Consider the following 19,083-nt stretch of genomic DNA (forward strand, 5'->3'; position numbering starts at 1 on the left):
AGGAGTTGAGTGAGTTGGATTTTTTAAAGAGAGTATGGAATCTCAAAGAGAAATGATGGGAAGAGAACTTTTCCAAGGAGCCTTGGGAAAGTCAGCTGAACCAACAGACAGACTCTTTGGGCTGCCCAGATCAAAAAAGGTTGTCCAAGGAGCGTGCTCTGAGAGTTCGAGAAGATCTGGTGAATTTATCTTTTGAAAACATCCTAGCAGACAAGAGAATAGTGGTGTTGCAACACCTCCTTTTTACCAGTGGTGGCAGGAGAGAGCAAAGGCTGAGTGGAGAAATAGTGAAGTTCTAACAAGCTGAAATTTCATCTGAGCAGCAGGAAAGAAATCTGATTTATTCCTCTCTTTTTATTAAGTTTATATTTTAGTATAGGATAGAAAGTTAGTTAATTTTGAGGATTAGATTAGTCAATAAGAGTAGTTTTAAGTTAGGCTTGTGAATTCAAGCAAGAAGAAAGTCTTGTGAGAGAGAGTGGGTGTGGTTGGCTGGCTAGTATTGATTAGATTTAGGGAAATACATTTCCTAAGCCTTTCCAAATTCAATATCTCCAATTTCCCTTTCTTATTATTGTAGGTTTTTATAAAAGATTCATCTCTAGTCAAGACTCTTCAACTACTGGTTCACCCAACTCTCAACCACCAAACCCCAACAACTAATTCTGTTTATAGTCTATTAATAAGCTATTATATATAATATAATAACATAATATAACTGATCTAACCCCCAAAATAACATTTTTCACTAGTCCTTTGAATTCTCATTGGTATTGTGCTCACTGAGATCTGTCATTGTTTTACAACTGGACAATTGAATGTGTGATGAATAAAATTTTTTAAATTTACTTTTTCTCTATTGCATAAAGATATTAAGTATGTTAAAAGCTATAGTGACAGTTAACATAGTTAGCACCTACCATATGCTAGGTAGTGTGCTATATACTTTAATTATTTCATTTGATTCAACAACTGTGGGAAGTTGATAATATTAACCTCATTTTACAGATAAGGAAATTGAGGCAAACCAAGGGTAAGTTCAGAATCACCCAGCTATTAAGTGTCTAAGCCTGGATTTGGATTCAAGACTTCCTGATTGCAGGCCCAGCATTCTATCCAATGTGCCACCTTTCATTACTTCCAAAAATTAGTTTGTTGTAAGTAGATTAGTCAGGTGATTTTGGAACCAATTAAAATTACTAAAGAATGCTCAAATGACATAAGCAGAAATGGAGTTAATATCAAAATGCCATATCAGGAATAGGTTAGGGTCAGTAGTCAAAGATGCCAAAATGTTTATGTCTTAAGAAACAACATAGGAAAAAGCATTTATAAGGCAAAGGGTTATGGTTAAAGCACCATAACTTATAATCAATATTTAAACATTTGATTAAAGCCTGGTGAGTACCTTAAGTCCTGTCAATAAAGCATTAAGGATATAATACTTATTTCAAACAGAAAAGAATCTCCTTGCTATACTCTGCTATAAGTTATTCGAGCTTCAATCTTTATGTTTGTGTCCAGTTTAAATTTAGCAGATAAAAAATAACTTGTTTTAAAACTGAAACCCTTCCCCACCTTTATAAATCTATAGGAAAATTTAATCTTTTTAACTGGCATTGCCAAAACTGTGGAACTGACATATATTAATTTTTTAAATTAAGGAAGCTCTTATGAGGAGGTGAAACCAGGTGATCATGTCCATAAGAATCAGCTGTGCTAGAGTCTATCCTCGTCTGTCACAGGTGTAGGCTGGTCCAAGCTACCACCATATATGGAACACTGAATACAAAGTCGCAAATAAATGTTAGCTAGAGATCACTATATCTGGGCAGCTAGGTGGTATTGTAAATAGAGTGCCAGGCCTGGAGTCAGAAAGCCTCTTCTTCCTGAATTCAAATCCAGCCTCAGACTTATTAGTTGTATGATCCTGGACATGTCATTTGACCTGTCTACCTTAGTTTCCTCATCTATAAAATACATGGAGAAGGAAATATAAACCTCTCTAGTACCTGACAAGAAAATCCCAACTGTGGTCATGAGGGAAGAGTGAGGTATGACTGAAAAACAACTCACTGACAACAAACATTCACTGTATTATGTTTCAGAACCTGAAGAATTAATTGCTCAGGACATTTAAGAATTCAATAGGGAATTCAGGCCAAGAGCAAACTTTAAGTTCTTCTTTGTTCTTCGATAACATCAGTGGGAAGGAAGAGCTTCTAGGTTCTGGGAATCTTTGCAGAGCCCAGAAAAAGACATAAGGAATAGAATTCTATCTCTGAAAACATCAAAAGTGAATTGGTCAGATTATCCAAGGGAGAGTCAGACATTGTCTACAATTTCCCCTCTCCTGTCCCACAAGAAATTTTTTTTTAAAAAATTGGACAAAATTTTATTTAATTAATTTAGAATATTTTCCCATGGTTACAAGATTCATGTTCTTTCCCTCCCCTCCTCCCAACCCCCTCCCATAGCCAATGCATAATTCCATTGGGTTATGCATGTGCCATTGATCAAGACTTATTTCCATAATATTAATATTTGTACTAGGGAGATCACTTAGAGTCAATATCCCCAATCATATCCCCATCAACCCATGTGATCAAGCAGTTGTTTTTCTTCTGTGTTTCTACTCCCATAGTTCTTCCTCTGAACCACAAGAAATTTTTAAAGATCCCAAAGACAGATCTGAGAGAAGGTTACAACTTGTTTTCCTATACATAAGTGCAAAAAGGGCCCATTTGGTGCTCTCTCTCATTCTCTTAATATTAATTATGTGTGTACATATGCATGTATATACACATTTATCTCACCCACATACAGAAATGCATGGAAGCACATGTGTATACACATATGTGTGTGTACACACATACACAGTCTCCCCAATTTGAATATAACCTCCTTGAGAGTCCTACCTTGAAAGCTGGGATTTTTCATTTCTTCATACATATAATTCTAGAGTCTAGCAAAGGGCTTATCACATATTAGATACTTAAAAAATGCATGATAGATGGATAAAATCCATAGGAAAATTTAAAAACTGACCAGTTAGGGATAAGTCCTCTCCTACAGAAAAAGAGAAAGCTGAGAAATCATCTTTGAAATTATTACCCGCTTCCCTTGTAGTTGTTGATCTGCCACAGATTTAGAGATTTATTGTATTCCCCATTTCTAGTCTTTGACATTATAGTGAGCTACAAAAAATATCCTTCAATAAATCTCATTTATATATATATATATATATATATTTTAAAATAAGTTCCTTCCTTTTACCTATCCTAGTGAGGATTCTAACCTACCTCAAAATTACTCATTCACAAAGGCACTACCAAAGACAAGAATAGAAACTGGTACTTTGATTTTAAGGAAACAAATCTTAAGAACCTAAAGAAATAACACCAATTCATTTGTGAAAGAAACAACATACAAAACCCCCCAAAAAATAGGGATGCATACATCATTTAAATCCTTTACATAGGATTAGAGAACAAATGGCCCTTTAAAGAACTTTTTAATTTAAAGTGAAAAAAATTTCAAGGAAGAAGTTATAGGTAACTTAGTAATATAGTCAGTCAGATATCATCTAATAGTTGATGTTTTTCATTTGATGTTAAGGAAAAAGTCATGTTAACAATGTTTTGTTAAATTAACTACAATTTTTAGATATTAAAATTTAGTTTATTTAAAATGTAGAGGATGAGGTAGGACAACAGCAAATGCAATGAGATACAAATCTCTAGATCAGAGTTCTCAACCTTTTATATGCCTTGGGTTCCTCTGTCAGCTTAGTAAAATCCATGGACTCCTCACAATAATATTTTTAAGTGCATAAAATAGGAAATTAGTTATAGGGAAATTCTATCTATCTGTACAAAAACTCAGAACAACTAGGTGATCAATAAATAAAGTGAGGCATTTATTAACAGAATTGAGGAACTACAATTTGGGACAACACACTAAGTGCTTGGGGAAGGAGAGGAGCAAAGGGATTTTTATAGGTTAAGAGTCCTGGGAAATGGAAGGAGGACATATAGTTGGAATACAAAGAACAGATGAATTGCAGGAAAAGAGTGTTGCAGAAGTATCCTTGTGATGATCTCTGTCCAAGAACAAAGATGGTTAAAAACTGCTAGAGAAGAAATTCCCAGGGGTTGAACTAGGCAGGGGGTAGGACAGAAGTGAGGTAGAAGACATGGTTAGAAACTGCTATTCAGAACACGGTAGGGATCAAGAGATTGCTGGGGGTTGACATTAATTATCTGTTTCCCACATTCAGAACACCCTGTTCAAGCTTTTAGAACCACCTCAATAATATCTGACAGTTTTAATGCTATAAAGAGCTGAAAGATCTGTTCTGTCAACATATTCCACACTTCGATAGCTTCCCAATCAGAAAAAGATTTCACTGGACCCTGAAGAAGACAATGATTGTCTTGTAAGGTTTTCTTAGGAATCTACATAAATAGCACAAACCAGAATATTTTGTCATTTATAATTTTCCAACCCAAATTTAGGCATTTAGAAAGTTTCTAAGGCAATCTTTGGGTCTCTTACCTTCTGTAGAGTGCACATGGGAGTTGCCAATCTGGTCCACCAGCAGCATGAAAACAAAGCCTAAGACAAGGGAAACGCCAATATATGCATGTAGTCTTGTGTGATCATGGCTGTGCTCATGTTCATGTACAAGTGGTTTTTCTACTGCTTTGTCTGATGCAATTGCATTCTGTGCCTCACTGGCCTGATGGTGCTTTCCTAATGCAGGACAATCAAAAGTGGGAAGGAAAAGACACAAAAGAAAAATTTTTTATTTTCCTATATTTTTGTTTTTGACCTGTTGCAAACAATAACAACAAAAATCTCATTTATTCCTAATGTTGTAACCTGGCTAAATATAATGTGCTTCAACTAACAAGTGGAGATATTTAAATGTTCAAGTTTCTTCTACTACTGAAATGCAGTTCTGTCTGTCCACAGTATTTCCAAAATTTAGAAGCAAGAAGCAAATTGACAAGGGAGCAAAGAAGCCATCATATTTTCCAACTGGTCTAAAATTATGACTGCTCTGCCAGTGAAGGACAGTATCAATGAATAATTATCAATGACAGCAAAAATGAAAAGCAAATTAATCATTTTCAGTTTTCTGCTTTAAAAGCTGTGACTTTAGGGGAATCATTTAAGTTCTTTACACTGGTTTCCTCATATATAAAATGAAAAGCGACCTCCTACAGCTATTCTAGCTTTAATATTGTGATTTTAAATAATTCCAGGTACCATTCATAAGATGAATATAAGAACAAGAAAGGCAGAGATGGAACATCTTTCTGACCAAATTCGACATTTATTAAGAGCTTACTACATACCGGTTTCTGTGCTAAGTTCTGATATATTATTATATCATCAGTAAATAGGGATAATTTTATCCTCTATCTTCATGCCTTGGATTTCTCTTTTCTTATTGCTAGCATTTCCAGAACTACATCAAGTTACTCCTTAACTTAACTTAATGGAATCTCAGGTTTTAGATAGATGGTTTTTAATGATATTTTTAAAAAAGGTCCCTCTATGACTATACTTTGTAGGGTTTTTTGTGTAAATGGGAGTTATACTTTGTCAAAGGTTTGTTTTTTTTTGACATCTACTGAGTTTTGGCATCATATGGTTTTGAATGTTTTGGTTTTTAATAAGATTTATTATACTGATTGTTTTTCTGGTATTGAGCCATAATGAATGATTTCTTGAATAAACTGCAGTAGTTGATTTAATAGGATTATGTTTAATTTTTTTTAATTGATATTCTTCAATGATACTGGGCTGCTTTCCTTCTGTGTAGTCCTAGGATTACATCTCATAAATGTAGTCTGGTAGGGTACTTTTCTTCTCAATTTTTGAGAAAAACCTATATAGTATAGATATTTATTGTTTCCACCTATCACTTTCTTAAGCTATCTTCCTATATTTTTTCCATTTTAAAGCCAAACAAAACGGGGGGGGGGAGGGGGGAGCCGGGGGTTGGTGTTGACATAGGTTGCTTGTACTTTCTTTTCTCTCATTTCCTTAACCCCTTGCAATTTTGCTTCCATTCTCATCTGCTCTTTTCCAAATTTTTAATTATCTCTTAGTTGTAAAATCTGATGTCCTTTTCTCAATTATCCTTCTTGATTTCTTTGAAGAATATGACACTATTGGACACTCCTTCCTACTGAATGTTCTTTTTTTCTGTGGATTTTAATGACACTGCTCTATTTGGTTCTCTTCTCAGTTTGATTACTTTTCAATTTCTTTTGCTGGATCACTATCCAGGTCTCACTTCCTAATTTTAAGTCCTCCCCAGAGTTCTATTCTTTTTTTCTTTTCTTCTATTCATCTCTCATTGATCTCCTCTACTCCATGGGCTCAATTATCCTTTCTAGGCAGAGTTCCAGATTAAGTCCCCTCCTTAACTGCCTGGTGGTCAATAGAGAAGCACAAGTCAGCCAAAAAGGAACTCCTTAGAACAAAAAGGTTCTATTCTCTTGCCTAATCTCAAATCCTATTACCCAATTGCCCATTAAACAGTTCCAAATGGCTATTCCCCAAGCATCTCAAACTAATCAAATCCAAAACAGAACAGTCTCTTGCTGTTCTCAAGTGCCACCTCCTACATGAAGCCTGTCTGATCCCCCTAATACATCTTCTCTTTCAAAACTACCTTGTATTTACTTTTATGTGCACATACTGTTTCTCCTGATGGCACCTAAGCTACTTGAGAGTAAGGACTATATAATTTTTGCTTCTATATGTCCAGTGTCTATTTTTTTTAATTAAACAACTACTAATTGTTGATCCTCAAATGTTTTGTTATGAGGAACTTTTTACTTTTAACTCATCTGGTGCCTCTTAATCAACCTTGAGGCAAATAAGGAAGGAACAGATGAGTGGGGAATAGAAGGAAACATGCTCCCACAACTTAACTATATTCCATCAGACCCACAACAGAATAGGATGTGAAGCTACTAATATAACAAAATGGCTTTCTATTTTAAAGGCAGAACCTTTTCCTTAATGATTTGACAGGAACTAAATATAAAAAACTGTTAAGTGTCAACAGACTTTTAAAAAGTATAGTGGGGGATTAGCTAGGTGGCTCAGTAGATTGAGAGCCAGGCCTAGAGACGGAAGGTCCTGGGTTCAAATCTGACCTCCAACACTTCCTTAACTTCTATTGCCTTGACCCTTATTGCTCTTCTGCCTTGGAACCAATACACAGTATTGAGTCTAAGTCAGGAAGTAAAGGTTAAAAAAAAGGATAGCAAGAACCAGAAATATATAAAGCTACATTTTAAGAAGAAGGAAGAAAAATATCCAAATGTAGTGAAATTTCAAGAAGATCTGGAAAAGAACAGAGTAAAAGCATTTTGAGTTTTGCAGAAGATTTTACTCTTGTTTTATATGTTTATATGAATATTTCTGTTGATGGTTTCAAAATATATTATTTAAAAAAATTTAAGACATAGCAAAAACATTATAGGAAAATCAATAATAAAATTCACTGTTTTGAGAACAGGGTTATAAAAACACTTGAAAAAGTAAAACTTACTGTGACAGCCTAAACAAATCATTCAATACTTAAGATATGTGGCATTATCCAGATTGTTATTAATGTTATATTTCTGTGATCTTAGCTTCAGATCCAACATAGATTTCGTTTACTTACTTTTTAAAATAAATTTTTATTTCTTCCATTGCTTCTTTGTAATATGTGCCTTTCTATGGTTTCAAATCCAAGTTAGACAATAAACTTGGCAATTTGGAAGTCCAGCTGAAAAGGACTTCTTAAAATTCTATATATATTGAGAATATGTATTTCACTTACAAACATAAGACTATGCTCAAGAATCAAGTAATTCTTTTAGGATTACATTTTACATTAATTAATTTTAGTCTCAGAGAACAGTTAGCATGCTATTCATGAGCTACCAAAATAAGAGCTAATTACCATGATAAAATGTCCAGAGAGGAACCAAATCATAGGTTATAGAAACAGTGGTTAGCATCATCAAAAATTTTTAAATTATATTTTTCTTTTCCAGATTAAATAAAGATACAATTTTAAATAATCATTTTCTGACATTTTGTGATCTGTGTTCTCTCTCCCTCTCTCCCTGAAACAGTAGGCAATATGACATAAATTATACCTGTGCCATTGCGCAATACATATTTCCATGTTCATCATGTGAAAGATGACATGTATCACTTATACAAGAAAAAAAAACTTATGAAGGAAATAAAGTGAAAAATAGCATGCTTCAGTTTGCACTAATTCCATCAATTTCTTACTACTTTTGTTATATTAATTAATATAGTTTCTTCTAAATACTATTCAAAACCTCTAGTGCCCAACTACAAATCATAGGAGCATCTCTTACACAGGATTTAGCTTTCTCTTTTCTTTCTCCAAGTGAGCTCTCCCTTTACTAATAATTATATTAGTAATTAGTAAATGTATTAGATAAACTAATAATTATATTTACTATTTTTTTCTCTAAATCTAAAATCTAAAAAGAGATTTTACCTAAATCTGCGGGACAGAATAAATGACCAAATTCTATAATGAAATTTTCCTTTGGGATCAGGAGTATGGAACCTGCAACTTCCAATGTTACAATGTCTAGAAGTGTAGGGGCACCAAGAGATCAGGTGACTTGTCCTGGGCTCCACAGCCAGGATGTGTCAGAAGAAGAATCTGAATCTGGGATATATTGATCTGATGATGAATCTCTATTCATCATGCCATTCTGCTTCTCTCTATAAATTTAGATGGCATTTACTCTTAATAGTGAGTTTCTAGCCCAAATAGCCGTTATCAGTCAAACAAGCTGAAACACATCAAACAGTGAGACCTTATTTTCTTTCTCACCCTCCAGAATATCTTCATAAAGTGCATGTACTCCTTCAGGTACAATGACAGCTAATGCAGTTCCACAAAGAAGTCCGGCACCCAAAACAGTTATCAGCTTTAGTCGCTCCTAGAACCAAACATGAGTACAATCAGTACATTGTATTAACAATGGGAGAGAAAAGGAGGGAAGAAATGTGAAATATTTGTTATCAAGGCTCTTTCTCAAAGATCCTTGAGGCAGCAAGATGATCCGCTAAAGACCTGGCAAAATCCAGAGATCTGTATTACCTGATCTTGGGCTAATATGGTTTGATTTGTGTATGGCTTAATGGAGAGTCTCATTATTTTACAGTGACACACTGCACTTCGATCTTTTGGTTTAGTTGCCTTATCAATACAATTGAAATATAATTCCAATTATTCCATTATCCAGAACATACCAAATTAGGCCATTAAGAAAATGCTAGATCCCGTCCCCCAACCCCCTTACACACACAAGGGAGGGAGAAAGTGCTCCCACTGGGTGGAAGGGTAGGTGATAAGAGGGGTGTGTGGAGAAGGGGAGGAGGAATGGCCTGAGAGTTCCCTTCCCCTTTAGTTTTGCTATTGGGCTGCTGGGCAGAGAGGTGGGGGGATGTGAAAAAATGTCACCAGGCACAGTGGAGAGGTGTGAAGATGGGATTAATCCTACCCCGCTTATTTGTAGATTCGATCACCAAAAGCATACACACCCCATTTAATCCTCAAGTGGAGGAGGTCCAAGACTCACGTGTGTAAAGATGGGTGACAAATTAGAATCGACTGACTGCCCCATGGGCAGTCCTAAGCAAAGCCTTTGTTGTGATTGGTACATGTAAAATGGGAGGAAGGCACAGGAAGTGACAAAAGGAATGGTCTTTATAAATTGCAAGAACTTCCTGGGACTGCTCTCTCTTCTGCCTTGAACTAGACCTGGAGGAGCTCTGGCTGAGGACCTTAGATTGCTTTATATTTCTCCTTAGAATTATCATGTGGGTGAGTGAAAAAAGGCTGAATCCCTTCCTTAACTTCCCTGGAGGTACTAGCCTCCTTGATTGGGAGGAGGCCTTGTGGCTAAAACCCTTGTTATTTGACCTTTAGGCTCTTCAGTTGGAGCCTCTGGAGCCCTGCTGGAGTAAAGCCAGGGCTTGAATACACAGTCTAGCTCATTAAGCTAGATCTCTTATTCTGCCCTCTTCTCATTTCTCTATTTTTTCACTCTTTCCCTATATTTTATAAACAAATTGCTAAAAAATCATTTGGAATTGGGTAATCAATTCCTGGTGAACACCCTGGGAACAGCTTCACCCAAGTTCCCCTGTCTTTCTGGTAACAAACTCTGGGAGATAGGGAGGGTGGTTGAGTGCCCACAGAGAGTGCTCTGCATGCCACCTCTGGCACCCATGCCATAGGTTAGCCATCATTACCTATAGGATATTCCTTTAAAATAACCTGAAAGATAAATGTAATAATAAAAGCTGATGAAGATAAAGAGGGAGAGATACAAGCATGGGAGAAAATGCATGGAGCTGGGAATTGTCTGTCCTGTTCATGGAAAAGCAAATATGGCCAATGCCACCATAATCAGAGTATGTGGCGAGAAGTGTCTAAAAAAAAAAAAAAAAAAAGGAAGGGCCAAGTTACGAAATATTTAAAAAACCAAATGGAGGGCAGCTGGGTAGCTCAGTGGAGTGAGAGTTGGGCCTAGAGACAAGAGGTCCTAGGTTCAAACCGGCCTCAGTCACTTCCCAGCTGTGTGATCCTGGGCAAGTCACTTGACCCCCATTGCCCACCCTTGCCAATCTTCCACCTATGAGACAATACACCGAAGTACAAGGGTTAAAAAAACAAAAAACAAACAAAACAAAACAAAAAAAACCAAATGGAGAATGTTATATTTGATCCTGGAGGTGATAGGAATGGCTGGGATTTATTTAGCAGGGAGTATGTCAAGGTTAGATTTGTCTTAAAGGAAGATCACTGACAGCCGAGTAGAAGGCAAATGAATGGAATGGGAAAAGACCTGAAGCAGAGAGCCCAATCAGAAAGCAATTACAATATGATGGGGGCCTGTACCAAGCAGAGTTGTGGTGTCAGAGGAAAGAAAGGGGTGTATACCAGAGATATTATGAGCATAGAATTGACAGGTTAGATATAGGAGATGGTAAGGGATAGAGAATGGCATTGAGGTAGCAAGCTGGGTTGACTGAAAGTTGCTTCAAAATTAATAGGGAAGTTAAGAAAAGGGGAAGGATAGAGGGAAAAATTACAAGTTTACATGTTGAGTTTAAAATGTCTATGTAATATTTCAAGATGTCCAGAAGGTAGTTGGAGATATGAGATTTGAGGTCATACTGAAAATCATCAGCATGAAGATAATAATTTAATCCACAGGAGCTGATAAGATCATCAAATAGTATACAGAGAGAAGGCGACTTGGAATAAATTGCTAGGGATAGCCATGGTTAGCAGGCATGACCTATGTGAAGATCCAGCAGAGCAGACTGAGAAGGAACAGTTGGATGGATAGAAGGAAAGCCAAAATAGAGCAGAGCATCACAAAAGACTAGAGAGAAAAGACTATCAAGAAAAGGAAAATGATTGAGTGTCAAAGGCTACAAAGAAGTCAAGAATGTTGTAGATTAAGAAAAGTTCATTAAATTGGGCAATTAAGAGATCCTTGATACCTTTGAAGAGAGCAATTTCATTTGAATGATGAGGTCTAGTCAGATACTGCCTTTCCAGGAGTTTAGCAAGAAAAGGTAGAAGTGGAACATTATGAAAGCTAGTGAGTATGGATGGTTCAAATACTTATTTTTAAAAATAAGGGAGATGTAGATGTGATAGGTAGTAGGGAAGTATTCAATAGAAAGGGAGAAATCAAAAATTAATAATTGATCAAAGTTGATAGAAGGATCAATTTGCTAGAGAAGATGAAATGGGAATAGGATTATTTGTGCATGTAGTTGGGTTGGCCTTGGCAAAGTGAATGGATAAGGATGGAAGAGGTAGAGGCAGAATGTATCTAGGAGAGGAGAGGGAATTCTCAGCAAATAACCTCAATTTTTTTCAGTGAAAAGTTTTTTTTTTTTTTCAGCAAGGTTCTCAGCTGAGAGTTAAGAGAGAGTCACAGATATGAGGAGAGATGAAAAGATTTAGGAAAAATGGCTGTGGTGAACTGATTAGGGAGAGAACTGCATTGTTGTCCAGTTGAGATATATAACAGATTTGTAGTGGATCTAGTCAGCATGGTTTTGTGATTTTCTTCAGCAGCAGGACACAAGTAGGAAGACAAGCAGAGGATGGTAGGAATAATCTAAGGTTGAGGCCTAGCAGGGCAATATCAATGATAGGATAAGGAGCAAGGGACTTGAGAGAAGAGTATAGATTTAAACTGAATCAATAAGGGATAATGGGGAAGGAAGGAGAATAAAGCCAGTGAAGAATAGGGCTAGGAGCTTAAAGGAAGAGGGAGACGTGGAATAATAGATTATGATCAGTTAAAGAAAATTCAGAGTTCACAGAAATGTAACACTTGTGGCCAATGAAAAAATCAACAGGATAAGAAACTTTGTGTATAGCTGAGGTGAAGTAGAGGAATAGGTCAGGGGAAATAATTGGAAAATGGGGAGTTAGGGTGTTTCAGGGAGCATCACTACACATGCTTAAGTCCCTTAGTATTAGGACAGAAGATGGGGAGTTGAGAAAGCCTGAGTCAAACACTGACAAAAGTGTTCTAGAGATAGATAGATAACAGCTACCAGTATTACTTATAGATTGAAGAAGTTAACTAAGTGATGGCAGGAGAGGCAGAGCCTAAAAGCAGGAAATATTCCAACTCTCCTTTCTTTCCTCTCCATGCTTTCTAAGGTATGAGTGAAAGTGCAGCTAGTACTGGAAACAGTAGTCAGCTGTACTATTAGGAGAGAGCCAGGTCTCAGTGAGCACAAGATGGAAGGAATGAGAGGAGAAAAAGTTATGATATAGAGCAGGCATTCTATGGAAGCCTTGACTATAGTCAGGGGTTCAGATTCATTGAGATGGGGAAGGTACAATGAATGGGATGGGAGTGTGCTCCACTTCTAACTAAGGACTTTCTCCACAATAACACAACAACCTGGAAGCTCACTGTGCCCTCATAGCTTTCCCCACTGAAGGTAAGGTATTAAATGTCTGTTTGTATTTGTATTTCAAGGTTTTACCATGGGTAACTGCTTAATAAATGCGAATTCTTCTTTTTTTGGTTGTAGTATAGGGTTCCTATAATAATTCACATTTTTTATAGCACTCTAAGGTTTATAAAGCACAAAATGACCTTCAGAAAAGGTATAACTATTTCCATAAAAATAAAGAAAAAGGTGTAGAGAATTTAAGAGAAGTGTTCAAAGTCAAACAGTAATGGCATAATAATTTGAATATCACAACTAAGATTTGAGTCCAGCTGTTTTAAATCCAACATTCTCACCTACATACACCATCCTGCCACCCAGTCACTGTGGCTGCTTGTCTTTTGTCATGGAAGAAAAGACATTTTTAGCATGATTTTAACTGGTTGGCTATATATACTTTTAAATTGGGAGTTTTCAAAAACATTTATTCAGTAATTAAACACAAAAGTAGAAAATAAACAGTTCTAATATAATTTTTAACTTGAGACCAAACTGTGTCTGTATTTTCTTCTTTAAAATGGAACTAAGTTAGTTACCTGCTTCAGAGTGCTCATAAATGTTAGAAAAATAAGTTTTGATATATGAAAATACTTTCATTTCTCTGGGTAGAATGCATTAAATAAATGAAGATATTTTAATTTAATGCCAAATATAAAAAGTAACATTATTCTAGGTCTATAGATGTATTTCAAGTAATCAAGTTAACCTAAATAATTAAAATCACAGGATAGGAAGCAAGTCTACTGACAAAACAACAAATCTGTTCTTACATTTATATTCACTTCCTAGAAAATAGCAAAAGATAAAGCATAAATTGTTGGGGAAGAAGTCTATCCAGTCAGTGTCTCTAGTGCATTCAATGCTAAAAAGAAAACGGAAATGAAACTTATCTTCTGCTACGATAATTAAGAGGAGATAAGAAGTGATGAGAAGGGACATACTTGAGAGATATTAAGCAGTGTTATATTAGCTACATGAAGTACGTAGGATGTAACTGACTTAGCCAATGCCTCTGAAGTGATCCTAAATGAAATAAGGGTTATAGGTTTCAGTATGGCACTCAAAGACATCTTCCAAGATCTACCAATAACAACCATTTCTGAAATTTGCAATTATTTGCACTTTATTTAAATATATTAATTGATAATTTAAAGTGATTAGTATAATAAAAATAGCTTATACAATTATATGATGCTTAATAGTTGCACAATCTGAATCAGGAAAAAAAAGCAGTGAGGGTCACAGTTCTCAATCAATTTATCAGCAAGTATTTACTGAAAGAAAGGAGGAAGTATTTATAAAACCCTACTATGTGTCAGTGTTTTATATATGTTATCTCAGTTGATACTATTATAATGCTTATTGCTCTCATATGTCTTAATTTAACCTGCATTGCAGTTACATGACTAATGAGACTAGAATTGGTTTGTAAGGTATCAGAGGAAAAAATGTTCACAACTTACTTCAACCTTAAAATGCAAGAGAGACACTATCACCCAAAGATAACTTATGAGTAAATATATGCACTACACACTGATAATTTTCAACTTATGATGAAAGTTTCAGTTTTAATTTTTTTTCGAACACCCCCCAAAATCCCAAAGTTACCTAATACTTGCTTCCAAAGTGAAAGAATTCATTATTCTCTCACTTTAAAAATATGGACCAAATTTCTTTCTAAAACAGTCTCTTGTAAAAAAAATTACATAATTAGCCCAAAGCTCAGACTAGCAGCTAATCAAACTTCAGTAACATTAATTGTCATGATAACAAAGCCATAGCAAGTATTCAATGTTCACTGCAATAAAATTTCACATGCCAGAATTCTAAATGTGAATATCAAAATAGTATAAGCAGAAGGAAACATGAACTGGACACTGGACTGTATCTTACATATAATCTATATTTTAAAAATTATTCAACAAACATTTAGTTCCATGCAAGGCACTATATCTAAATCTATATCTATAATCTATATCTATACACACACATACTACATACTGAGGAAGGTACAAAGATAAATGTTTACTCTCAAGGGGCGTACAACCCCCCCACAAAAACATATATTAAAGGGATATTGGCTGATAAAGCTATATGTTCACATAAGCATGGAAGTGTGGAGAAGGGATCATAGGTCAATCAAGTGGAATACCACTTCATATTTCTGGAGGGTATCTAGGAGGCATTGACATGCAGTGATCAAAAATGTAAAGGTTTAGAAAGCCACATGATAATCAATAAAAAGAATGAAAAGGTTTAGCCTGAAGCAGAGAAGCAAACTATGATTATAATCAAATTTTTGAAAGCTTTTCATTTGGAAAAGTGATTTGATTTCTGGCATCAGAATGCAGAACTTGAACCACTGTGAAGAAACTGAAAGGAAACAGATTTAGGCTTAATATAAGGAAGAAATCCCCAACAATTAATTTAATCCTTTCCCCTCCACCCACTCATTCTAAAACATTTTGACAAATATCAGCTACCCTGGAAGTGAATACTCCACAGTCTTAAAAGTGTTTATTAAGGCAGAGGCTGGATAACTATTTGTTAAAATGTTATAGAAGGATTAATGCTTTGGTTAAGGTTTGAATTCAATAGTCTGTTTTAGAGAGTAGGGTGGTGTCTGTATCTGTGATTCTGTAATTTAGTCTTAGAGAGTATTTAGGAGTGTGAAACAAAATGACTAGCCAATTATTATAAAGCTAGTGTCAAGGGTAAGAGTTCTCCCTAATAACTCCCAAGGCCAGCCTTCCACTATGTTAAAATACTTCTCATGTGATCCTATTGTTAAAAGGTGGATTAATACTGAAACATATTTGAAGACTGAATTGATAAAACTTCTTAAGAGATGTAAGTAAAAGCTAGATTTGCAATTAATAATGGGATGCAGAGATCTGGTACTCTATCCCACTAAAATGTTATTCTAATGCTGTAAGCATCAAGACTGCTTTATCTGAAATAGAACTTAGCAACGAACCCAGAGAAGTTGATTATCTCTATGATCAATTTTTTCCCATTTGTAACATTTTGCATCTGATTACTTAAAGAATTATAGAGTTCTTATAGATCATAGGCCTATAGGAAGAAAAACCATGATATTTTCAGTTAAGTTTTAAAAATGAAGCAGATATCTACTAAGAATATCTTTGTAAAGTCAGTCCTGGAGGGGAGTATTTAAAATTATTTCATAGGTCATGTCAGTATGTAGTTGTTGAAGGATACAATTTGGCTTATTAATAGCCATAATGGGAAGGTTTATTGGTATTAAAATTGAGGCAGACTACCTTCCCCAAATGATAGTTGGGGAAACTGGTATTGTGATTCCATTCGATTTTCTGGTTAACTGAGGTTTAACTTTCTAAAAAACAAAACTCATTTTTTTGTCCCATCAAACCCTTCCCCCTCTTTCCTTACTTTCTTGTTACTTTTTGAGTGTACTACTATCCTCCCAAATACCAAGGATCACAAACTCATTAATTTGACTCCTTTTCTCTTTGTTTGTTGATGTGTCATTTACAATTATTATTAAGTACTTATGTGCCTGGCATTGTGCCAAGTGTTGGGATACAAAGGAAAGCAAAAAAATTTCCTATTCTCCTTAAGTATATGGTTCTCATGGGGTAGGCAATATGTAAACACCTAGGTACATACAAAATATATAGAATACAGGAAAGTAATGTGAAATGGGAAGGCATTAGCAGCTGTGAAGTTCTAGAAGGGCTTCCTGTAAAAGGTAGAGATCTGAATTGATTCCTGAGGGAAACAATGAGGCAGAAGTAAAGGAGCTGAGCGTTCCAGGCATGGGGGACAGAGAAAAGGCATGGAGATGGGTCAGTGTAGTTGGATCACAGAATAAAAGTGGAGGGGAGTAAGGTATAAGAAGGATGGAAAGGCAGGAAGGGACTATGAAGACCTCTAAAATCCTGGAGGTAATCAAGGAGCCACTGGGCTTGAGCAAGAAGGGTGTTGCCAGATCTATGCATTCGAAAAAGCACTAAGGCAGCTGTGGATAGATTCTGAGTGGAAGAGACTGGAAGGCAGGAGACCAGTCATAAGTCTACATAAGGGTTTCAATTAGGAATATGACCATATGAGTGGGTAGAAAAACATGCATACTCCTATGTGAATCATAATCTATGTTAAATAAGAGGAAACAAGATCTGGCAATAGATTGGATATGTTGGGTGAGTGAGAATGAGAAGAGAGATTCAATCTTACATGTGTGTATAAATGCGATATTGCAAATACAAAGCCAACACCTTCTTTCTCTGCTTATATTAAGTCATTAAAATGAGTTTTAAAGAGAACCACAAATTTGAGAATAGTACAAGATAAAAATAGAGCTCTCAAAGTTATAGTTTGTGTTAGAGTAATGAAGATTTGCTAAGAAGAGGCATATAATGAAGAGTTCCATTTGCTTTTATGCTATCTTGTTTTGAGATTTTATAGCTATGTGCTTATTTACTAAGCCAAAGGACTGACCAGGGTTTAATTTTAAAAAAACAGCTTGAACTCAATGTATTAATAAAGACAAGTGTAAAGCTTTGGAAAAATCAAAGTTCCTATTTTATCTTTCACTGTTTGCTCAAAGAAATAATAAATTTTTTAAAAATTGGATGGTTAAACTCAATACAAGTCAGCTTAGATAACTTGTAACCCTAAAACTGGTTTACACAAAACACCTCAATTTTTGCTCATATGATTCTATAGTTGGAAGGAAACTACATTAATTTCCTCCTAAAAACAAAAAGCTATTCTTGTTCTCAAAAGCATCCATGCCACCTCTTTTGTCCAAAGTAATTGATATTCTTGAAACTGTAAGAACTGAAAGGATAAAATACAGTACGGTCCTACTATTTCTCAGTTAGCAATAGTATGAGTCTTCTCTATGGATCTCTTTTAAAGAGACCAATCTCAAGAAAAAGATCAATGTCAAGTCTATAGTAGACCTGTATGTTGAGAACACCAGTAGCAGATAGAGGAGAAAACCTTAACCTTCAAATTGAAGACTGAGACAAGATGCTCCAAAGCTTCAAAATGGAAGAAAAAAAAAATAAAACAAAAACCTGGACATGAGTTAATAGCCTAAGTTAACAATGGTAGTGGACTTAGTTCTGCCTTAGAAGCTTCTTCTTTCCAACTTATTTGGATTAAGAGAGAATCTTTAAAAGGCAATGACAAGTAAATTACTTAAGTGGCTAGTTAGTAGTAATTTCTACCAAATAATTTAAAATTCCAAATAATCCAAAGGCTCTATACATTTAATTTTTTAAAAAAATATTTTATTTACCCCATTACATGTAATAATTTTCAACATGTTTTCTGAAATTATAAGATCCACATTGTCTGTCTCCCTTCCCTCCCACCTCCCTGATAGTAAGCAGTTTGATCTAGGTTATACTTGTATGATCACGCAAAATATATTTCCACATTGATCATTGTTGTGAGAGAATAAAACCAAAGCTCCCAAATAAAAACACAAATAGAAAAAAATAGTATGCAGTAATATGCATGCCCTCAGACTACCTCAGTGTTTTCTCTGGAGTTGGATAGCACTCTTTGTCATAGATCCTTTAGAATTGTCCTGGATTATTATATTGCTGAGAATAGCTAAGTCTTTCACAGTTGATCATCATACAATATTGCTGTCACTGTGTACAATGTTCTCCTGGTTTTGCTTACTTCATTCTGTATTAGTTCATGTAGGTCTTTACAGTTTTTTTCCTGAAATCATCTTGCTCATCATTTCTTATAGCTCAATAGTATTCCATCCCAATCATATATCACAATTTGTCTAGCCATTCTCCTGTTGATGAATATTCCCTTAAAGTCCAATTCTTTGCCACCACAAAAAAGTTGCTCTAAACATTTTTGTACTAATAGGTCTTTTCACCTTTTTTGAGATTTCTTTGGGATACAGACCAGTCCTTTGGTATGACTTGATCAAAAGATATGCAGTTTTATAGCCCTTTGGGCATAGTTCCAAATTGTTCTCCAGAATGGTTGGATCAATTC

The 19,083-nt window shown here is 35.3% G+C and overlaps 1 protein-coding gene across 4 annotated transcripts in view; it reads right to left on the reverse strand.

The window, feature by feature from the left end:
- SLC39A9 (solute carrier family 39 member 9) overlaps window positions 1–19,083 on the reverse strand; it is a 36,521-nt gene that overhangs the window by 8,281 nt on the left and 9,157 nt on the right. For 2 of the 4 annotated variants that reach the window (XM_044664806.1, XM_044664803.1), the window contains exons 2-3: window positions 8,900–9,008; window positions 4,558–4,755 (exon numbers count right to left, since the gene is read on the reverse strand). In XM_044664806.1, coding sequence (XP_044520741.1) covers window positions 4,558–4,755; window positions 8,900–9,008 — 307 coding nt within the window. Of the gene's footprint in view, window positions 1–4,557; window positions 4,760–7,348; window positions 7,372–8,899; window positions 9,009–19,083 lie in introns of all 4 variants that reach the window. The other 2 variants (XM_044664804.1, XM_044664807.1) reach the window with 2 other exon arrangements.

Source organism: Gracilinanus agilis, chromosome 2 (assembly GCF_016433145.1).
Source record: "Gracilinanus agilis isolate LMUSP501 chromosome 2, AgileGrace, whole genome shotgun sequence".
NCBI lineage: Eukaryota > Metazoa > Chordata > Mammalia > Didelphimorphia > Didelphidae > Gracilinanus > Gracilinanus agilis.